The 9,629-nt window shown below is 31.3% G+C and overlaps 1 protein-coding gene across 1 annotated transcript; it reads left to right on the top strand.

The window, feature by feature from the left end:
* The first annotated feature begins 3,950 nt into the window (after positions 1-3,950).
* LOC130622461 (pancreas transcription factor 1 subunit alpha-like) lies at positions 3,951-4,979 on the top strand. Its single transcript, XM_057437920.1, has 2 exons — positions 3,951-4,464; positions 4,639-4,979. Exons 1-2 carry the CDS (start codon positions 4,050-4,052, stop codon positions 4,791-4,793), a joined length of 570 nt encoding a protein of 189 aa, XP_057293903.1. The 5' UTR covers positions 3,951-4,049; the 3' UTR covers positions 4,794-4,979.
* Positions 4,980-9,629: the final 4,650 nt, after the last annotated feature.

Below are 9,629 nucleotides of genomic sequence, written 5' to 3'. Positions count from 1 at the left end.
CCTTTACCACAGCTACGGATCAAAGCATACCATGTAAGGAAAATTGGGTAAACAAGGGCAGTGTATATCTAATGTGTATTTTATTCAGAACACAATACACGTTTCCCGAATTTTTAAAAACTAGACGTTAGCCCGTGGAAAAATCCACGGGTTCGCCCGGCTTTTTTATACCGCATTGCGTGCGTCTCGCTACCTGCGCAGCTAAGCTACCATTTTGCGTGACAGACAGACGGACAGACGTATACGGGTATTATAATTTTTAAAAATGTTTGAATTTTGATGTCTTGATTTTAAGATCATTTTCAGCATCGTTGTATTGGTGTGTAAAAAAATTTTTAACCTAATCCAGCATGTAAAAATACTGTTTTGATGGTGTTAATAATGTTATGGTCAAAGCCTTTTTAATTTTCGACTTGTACTAATAAGTTTCTTTTTCAAGCAGAGTTCAATCAGTACAAAATTAAAAAACTGCTGTAACAGGTTGTTTGTTTGGTGTATAAATCTGAAGATTTCACATTTTATAAAGTTTCATGGAGGATTCAAAAAATGACATTCGTTTTGTTTGGCAAAGTTGAGAAATAGCAGCGGTACATCAAAGAAAACTAATTCGGCAAAAGTGTATTGATTATATGGTGCTTTCAACACTGAAGTCTATCCTGTGAAAATATTTGGAATAATAATTGCTTAATAGTAATTCAATGACATTGAATTACAGGGCATTGTCCCTGTCGAATTCCCAGTATGAAAACAACAAATACCAACTTTATTAGAAAAGATTGTGGTATTATGAAAAAAATGTAATTGACGAAAGAAAAAGAAACATTTGTAATCATAAGAAAGCAGGTGCAACAATGAAGAAACTACAAAAAACAACAACAATACATCTTAATTGCAAGCTCATTATAAAGCAATATATTTTGTTTAAGAAATTCAAATCTCTCACCCTGGAATAGATAATGGGTGCTTATTCCCACCACAGAAATGCATGCATGGGAAAAATAATGTGTTAGCCAGAATTTTTTTTCCACGGGTAGCGATGCATGATAATAGAAGTTTTCTAATGTGTTACTGTTAAAGATTCTAATATAAAAAATGGTGCTTGGGAGCGACATCAATTATTTAAAGTGCTTAAACGACTGCGTGATACGTAAGTTTTCCTCGAGATTCTTTCCCGGCTGTTTTCATGAGAAAAAATTTCCACAATACACCTGAACACGAGGAAAAAATTTGAAAATATTTTATTTTACAGGCTGTGACGTCATGCCACCTTTTCCCGCCATTATGAAACGACATATATTTTAAGCTTTACCTTCAAAAATCTTCTTAGAATTGAAAGTGTAGTGATTTTTCTCCCATTTCAATTCTAGAACTCTTTCTGACTTTCGACTAAACATTTGCTCAGAAACAGGATTTTAATTAACAAAGTTTTTTAATTTTCTCCATATTATATTTTTGATTGGTAAATCTCCGGGAAAAGAACTTTCCTTTAACTAAAATTTGATGACGGGGCCTTGGAGATGTCCTTTGATTCTTCGTATTTTTAAATCTTCCCAGGACTTAGCATAACAAAATGGTAACCATGTAAGCAGTTTTTCAATTTTACCATGCCTTATACAAACCCATAGAAACTCTACAATGTTATCAACTTGTTCTAAGTTTTGCAAGCTAGTAACCATTTAAAGTAGTTCTTCCAATAAAAAGTCCTTTTTTTTATCAATTTTTTCTTCTAATAAAACGTATAAATCTATGTGTTGTCTATTTGTCTTCATCTAAAAACGTTCTGATAAAAAACTTTCAACAGTAGTTTCAATTGTAAACAAATTGTACTTAAAGCCTTATCCATAGTTTTTGAAGTAAAAGCATACGTACACGTTGCACACATGTTATGGTACAGTGTGAAACAACCTTTAAAAATGTATACCAACATTCAATAATAACTTTTGCAAACAGTAATGATATCCTAATAGACACAAACTGGTGTCCAAGCCTCTCACATATTTAGAATGGGTTGCTTTCCAGCAATTAAAGACCTCAGAGAAACCTTGGAAAATAAACTAATTAAGTTAATAATCAGAGAAAATAAACAAAGACTTTCCAAAGACACTTCACAGGCCTTCATCAACAATAAGGAACTTTTACTTCTACATTGATTTCGGGATGTCAAGAATAGAGGGATGTTTTAGTAAGCTACCTATTTTTAAGTAAGCGAACACAAGAACGGTAAAAGGATGATGCAACCTCGTCCTCAGGGCATCTTTCATCGCTGTCTTTGGACGAGGTTAAGGGTGATAAGGATTTCCATGCGAATTAAATATTCCTTTGGGAATCCAATTAAAATCAATACTGGTCCCTAATTTGCGTATTTAAAGATTATAGATCAACATTTAGGTCAAATATAAAATACTAGTCGTTAGCCCGTGGAAAAATCCACGCGTTCGCCTTTCCTTTTCATACCGCATTGCGTGCGTCTCGCTACTTGCGCAGCTAAGCTACCATTTTGCGTGACAGACGGACGGATGGACGGACGGACGTATACGGGCATTATAATATAGATTAAGAATAATTTTGTGTCAAACAACAATGTTGTAGGTAGGCTACAAATGACTAAGAACAGGAATATAAAAAAGAAATAGCAAGGTTTATTTCCTACTGATATTTTCTTTTCTTTGGTATAAGCCAAACAACTTTTACTTTCAGAACAATATCAAGGTAGACACAAATGAACAAATTAAAAAATCTCAGGTTGCCAAATTTGCTGGTCCTTTTTCAATAAATATATAATTTTGTAAAAATGAATATTTTTTGCATAAACATTTTTACGAATCCTTTTTTTACCCATAAGGAAGCACTTTTTCTTCTTAATTTTTTTAAGAATTTGCTATCAATCAAGTATTTCCCATTTAGAAGTGACGCCATGACTATCGGGTAATATTTTGAACCATATGCAAAGTACCTACAATCAAGTCATAAACACGAATAATATGTAACTCATAAAGTTTTACCTTATTTTAAATATAACTAAAAAGACACAGATTACTAAAACGTGTCAAGATTTGCTTTCGTACTCTCCAACCATATTAGATTTTTTTGGATTATATGCTTCGAATAATTGGACAACCTCTTTTTTACTAATAAGGAAGCCCTTTTAGAAGAATCATCATTCTGCAATTTTTCAAGAATCTGTGACGAATTAAGCATCCCCACCCCCGCAGTACGCCATTTTGACAATCAAGAAATATGTTGAATCATACACGAAGTATCTACAAACAAGACATGGAGAGGAAGTAGAAATGTAATGAAGTATTTCATTACTTGTTAACTTCTAAAGTTTTACTTAGGTTGGAATTTTACACACTTCAAACAATTTGACAACGCTGGTCCTGATATTGAACTATTACTGATTTCGCTCTCAAAGTGTCATTAAAAGATGATCAGTAAATGAACTCAAATTCCCTCTCATCTTCAGAACCCACGCGCAAAAAAAAACACGTGTGTTGGAAGAACCAATCTGTATTTAGCCAAACACTTTATTTGTTTTCAAAAGCTTTTAATGTTCGCTTATAAATCCATTTAACTTTTAAAATATTCTTCCGGGTGAAATTTTTAATTATTTCCATCTGGTTCTATTTGAAAATAAAATTTAATTCGATTTTTATATCTGCTATTTTCTTTTTGTTATTTTCAAGTTTCTAGATAGTAACACTTTCGTCCTGTATATATTTGTAATTATCTTTCTTTCATAAAAACGTTACAACAATGTGCCCTATTGTTTTACGCCGCCGTATTCAGAATTGTCTTTTGTTACATCTTCAATCTGATTGGTTAAAAGAATAATAGAAAAATATGCAAGCAACAAAAAAAGACAATAAAAAAGAAAAGCATAACGCATACATATACGAGCATGTTTTTTTCAAAAAATTACCCATAATGCTTTGGATCGACTTTAATATTTGGCCAGCGGTATTTAAAGTTGCTTTTCGCTGATTTAGAACAGATTTGACTTTCTCACGGACTCTTAACATCTGAGCAAATTTTGGGATTGAAATAATATGGATTCGCATAATAATTTTTATTCGACCTTTCCCATGCTCCAACATGGGTTTTGTACAACACCCCTCCAACAAACACAGGGAAAACAATACGAACAACACGATGTAATTGGATACAAACGAAAATTAAAACGATCCGACACAGGTTACGCAAGAACCAGATCAGCAGCAAACTTGCGTGAACGAAGACGTATGCAATGTATCAACGAAGCTTTCGAAGGGTTGCGAAGTCATATACCTACACTACCGTATGAAAAGAGATTGTCCAAGGTGGATACTTTACGCTTGGCTATATGTTACATCAACTTTTTAACGGAGCTTATAAGAACTGATAACGATAGCCCGGAAGACGATGGAATTTTCTCAACACATTTTAAAAATGCTGGGAAAGTTGTCATATATAATGCTTCAAAAGGTATGACTTTTCCATCTTGTTGTTGTTGTTATTAACTGATTAAATAAAAATAGTTAAATAAATAAAAATTGATCAAGCCAACTCGCGTGTCTATCTTCCACTTTCTATTTTTTTTCTTACGTCTTTTTTTCTTTTTCTTTTTTTTTTAATTATGTTATTTGTGTTTTTTTTTAGATGATAGTGAAAAACAAGGATACTTACCTTTAAGAGGCCACTCATTATCTTGGTCAAATGAAAATAATTCCCAAAAATTAAAATTTATAAAGACGAAGAAAATATGGCGACCAGAAGATCCACGGCAAGCAAAAAATGACTTATTTTTCAGATAACCAGAATCTATTATGTATTATATTTTTTCCCCTTTTTTCTGAATTTTTAACGAAATACCTTTTCAGCTTGTACCTAATGAATTATCATAATGAAATCTCACGAACATTATAGAGAAATTCTATATAAAATATGAAATTGGTAAGAAAAATTCTTTTATGTAAAATCGTAGTGGGTTCTCCTAGTTATAATTTTTAGACATTATTTTTAATTGTAAATATTGTTGTAAATTCTAAATGTAAAACTTTGTGTCTTTGTTAATACTATTTTTTATATATATATTTGTTATCTTGTGCATTAAATATTGGAATGAAATAAAGATTATGAACGAAATTTTTAGTTTGGTTTTCTCTTGTGTAACACTTACATTGTTCTTGTCATTGCTATGTAGTTGTCTAGACGAAGACTAGTTCGTTGGTGTATGTTTTCATGCAAGATTTTAGATTTATTAATCTTGTGCCAGACTTAATTTAACATTTTTCTTTCCTTTGCTCTTTTTTAAAAATAAAATTATACACTTATACACATCGTCAGCTCGTGGAGAATCTACGGAAATAAATTCTCCTGTCACAGCAAAGTCGATAAAATTATATCGCATTTGTTATTTTTAGCTTCGAGATTTCGTGCGTAGCTAACAAAGTTACAAACAAACAAACGGACTACGGGTATTATTATAGAGATATTTATATCACCTGCAAGAATTATAAAGAAAATAAATTTTCAAGTCCGACGTTTACTGAAATTTTCAACTTTAGTCAGTGAAACATTTCGAATTTTGAAACACAAATTAAATTATATATGCAATGATAAGATGCAAAAAACCTTTTGAAGAAACTACAATATTAGAAAAAAATTGAAATTAAAGAATCATATTGAGCATTTTTTCAGACTTCTTAAAAAAATAAGTCATCTTATCACTAAGCCATAATTGAAATCATATTAACTTGCTGAAGTATATAATAAAGAAAGAAAATATAACACTAATTCAAAAATGAAAGAGGGGATTTAGGTCAAATAAAAGGGTTAAATATGACATTCATAAATGCAAAGTTTTGGAAATTGAAGTGTGATTAATAATCACTATAAAAGCTAGTTTTAAACTATAGTTGATAAATTTACTACAAGTTCTTTTTCCAAGTGAAGAAATATTACTTATTTGATTTCTTTCTGCACGTTGAAACAAGAACTATGTTATATTTAAGAAGTCAATTCTTTATCGCTCCCACGGGCGATGGTTGCTGGTACATACAGATTGTTTCATTTAAGACACAACGTAAACATTTAATGGGAATCATATCGTATATGCTCGAACGAGACAAAACATATTTACAATACGATATGTTGTTGAAAGTTAGGACACATTTCTTCTTGTCTCGATCGCTCAAAAACGAGCCATCTATTCCATCCTTTTCTTCTCTTAAACTCGTGAAATCTTCAGTTTTTTTGTGATTACCAAATGTGCGAACGTGTTCTAAGCAAACAAAATGTGTTTCTGTCTATCTTTTAATTGAAAACAGGGCATTCACTTGTCAGCTACAAGCTTGCTCTTGTGTACTCCAATTCGGAACATATGATCGTCGACAGCGTGCTTTCCAACGAAAACAACCCAACGTATTTTAAAAATATACTTAACATGTTTTTTGTAATCTAGACTACATTTTAGAGATGCTGTTATTTGCATTTTATTTTTAGTTCTAATGTTCTTGTACCTTCAGTGCATCAGTATTAGCAGTCGTTGAATTATATTCCAAATATCAATTAAAAAATCTATAAAGAAGGGCGGGTAAATAAACAAGTATCGATTAGATACAAATAAATATTAATTTTTTTCTCAAAAAAAATTAAAAAGTACAATTTACAGTGATTATAAATTTACGTTCTTACAACATTCTGCAGAATTCATTTTAGCTGGCTACCTTGTGCGTGTTTGAAATTGTTGAAGAAACATGAAATTCGCAACACGTGTGCAACAGAAGAATTTCAAATAGATCGTGAATGGTCAGTTTAAATATATAAACAGCTAAAACACAAATTCAAGATAAAAACGTGTACTTCGGTTTAAGAAACAAAAAATCTAGGCTGGGGCTTTTAATATAATTACGCAGAAAAATGCTTTAGTTTGGTTACAGATTGCTAACTCAGACTTCAAAACGAAGTGCCTGTCATATTTGCATATCAATTTTAAAATACGAAAGATACGTAACATGCGTTTTTTTTTAGTTAAACAAGAATGGTATTACAATCTGGTTTTCACTTTATCTTTGACCGACTCTTCAGTTTCAGTTAAATAGGTCTTCTACTCGAAATATGAAAAATCTGTGGCCAAACTGACCAGGTAATTTAGTCCGTTCATATTTATCAACCTAGGATATAGAAATAATAAAAGGTATTGTCTATAGACAGAGTAGAAAAATAATGTAAAAATAAAAATGCAAAAATGAAATCCTCACACAGTCCAGCTAAAGATATAAACTACACACGCATGGGTTTAAAAATTTAACCGCTGTACATGATAACAACGTATGCTTAATGAAAGTACAAATTTTAATTAGTTTTAATATATACTTAACGAGAATCTAATACATTCTGGTTAAAAATTTATGGCAAGAAAGTATTATAATTTGGCATGAAGAGTTACCGCACATAAATAGTAGCAGTCGGGCGAGATAACAGACGATATACCAAACATCAATCATTCAGTGGGAAGAGTAAAAACAGTTGTGTCTTTGTGCTCAAAAAATAATCCCCTTTGCCTTCAATCTTTAAAATACACAGAAAGAATTCTGACACGTAACCTGAATTTTGTGTTAGATGTTTCCTTCTAAGGAAATTATCAGAGATCAACTTCTGATTACTGTTTTGTACTCTTTATATCAAAATATAATTTTTGCAATTTAGGCTCAAAATTTAAGAATACCGAAAATACTCCATTAAGACTCCAGAAGGCTTATTTGTCAGAAATGATTTCCAGGGAGAGCAAAACTTTATTTAAAAGAGAAATCCTCTGTAAACTTTTAAAAGTCTTTGGAAGTGGATGTATTGTTTTTTCAGTCAGTAGGATAGTTGCTTGTATGACGATATGATTATTATTATATTATAAAGTTTTTTTTCCCTATTAAACAAACGTTTTAATAAAATTCAGGCAAAACCTCAATGGGCGTTTATTGTCGAAGATGGGAATGAGAAATGGGTTTTTAAATTTGAAAGTTCAGGCATGATTGGATTGAACATCCATATATTTTTTAAGCGTAAATTTAAAAATAAAAAAAATGTAACACTCTTTTCTTTTGTTTTTACTTTTTCCAAGATTCATTCACCAACAAAAGTTTATTTTTTCATGCGATAAGACTTTAAAAGCTAATTGGTTAATAATTTCTCTACTGTTGTTGAAATCTTTAACTTTCTTCACAGACAGAAAAATAAATACATAAATTAAAAATTGATAAGAAAATAATTAGCTGAAGAACCAATCAAATTGTAGTATCGCTTATCCAGAAAGAAACAAATTCGCAAAGAGGTATTTCTTTTTTAAAATTAAGCTAAAATTGAAGAGACATAAAAAGCAATAAATTTCTCTCTCTTTTTTTTTTTTTTTTGCAATCCAGGTAGAGCTTCACTAGCTGTAGTGACATTGCAGACGATCATAGATACTTACCTTTTTTTAAAAAAAAATATGATGTAACGTATTACACCTTGGGAAAACAACACCTGGCCTTCTCGATTGTTCAAACACTACATTGATCTGATCTTCTCAAGTGTTTTTGTTTTACAAAAAATAAACAAACAATCCAGCTGCGTTTAATGTTTGCTAATATTTCTTCTTTATTTTGAAAAGTTAGCTATGTTATGAAAAAGTATCATATAGTATAACCAAAGCCTTCTCATATTAAACACAGTCTGAGGAAAAATAATGATCTTATAACAAAGATGCTTTAAATTTTTTATAAATAAAAAATTTAAATAAAAATCTCAAATAATATAATATAAAATCGTATTAAAGTGTGATTCTAGACATTACACAAAAACCAGGGTGGGTCAAGAAAGTGTTACAAACAGAAAGGGTTGCGGGTCTGCATTTTAAATAAGTACTCTTACTAGTTAGGTAGCACGCAAGTAAGGTGAAGTTTTGAGCATTTAATTTAAATTACTACACATACAACAACTTAAAGGAATTAGATGAATATTTTGCGGAAGATGGGCGTAGAAAAGAAGCTGAATCCTGTTCAAGATCGATTTAATTTTATACTATACGACTATAAGGAAACCTCGTTCCTTGTTCTCTCTTTTTTATTTCGGGACAGAGAGCGCCGTCCGATGTTAGAAAAGATACAAGATGCCCTGGGGACGAAGTTGACTATAAGGTTGATATTTAATGTTACAGCCGAGTTCATAAAACCTAGGAGGATAACTAAATGTTATCGAATGATCAAGGTAAAAAGTCATTAATCTAAAATATTATAAATAATATTTTATTTTTTTGCAAAACTGCTATGCCTATTGTTAAGAATTATTAACCAGAATACCAATCCAGACAGTTGACCCGCTAAAGGATTATTTCTAGCAAAAACTGTGTGGTGACCTAGATAGTTATATCCCGGTCCAGTCTTGTGATATTTCTGGAGGTAACCAAACGCATCATGGACTGCTGAATGATGGGCTATAGGTCCTGATTGATCAAACAACAAGCCATGAAGTATAGTACTGTCACCAGCTCCTGTGCGACCTGAAAGAAACCCAAATATATCACTCAAAAAGTAACAGAAGGACGAAAAAGAAACGTTTTAGATACCAATAAACTTAAATATTAATTGTTTACCAGCAGTAGGGCATAGTAACAC

This window comes from Hydractinia symbiolongicarpus, chromosome 12, assembly GCF_029227915.1.
Source record: "Hydractinia symbiolongicarpus strain clone_291-10 chromosome 12, HSymV2.1, whole genome shotgun sequence".
Classification (NCBI taxonomy): Eukaryota; Metazoa; Cnidaria; class Hydrozoa; order Anthoathecata; family Hydractiniidae; genus Hydractinia; species Hydractinia symbiolongicarpus.
This window is presented reverse-complemented; position numbering and strand designations above follow the sequence as displayed.

Coding starts and splice junctions, on each gene's coding strand:
- LOC130622461 (XM_057437920.1), top strand. CDS start 4,050: ATGGATTCGCATAATAATTTTTATTCGACCTTTCCCATGCTCCAACAT. Junction 4,465..4,638: donor CATATATAATGCTTCAAAAG/GTATGACTTTTC, acceptor GTTTTTTTTTAG/ATGATAGTGAAAAACAAGGA.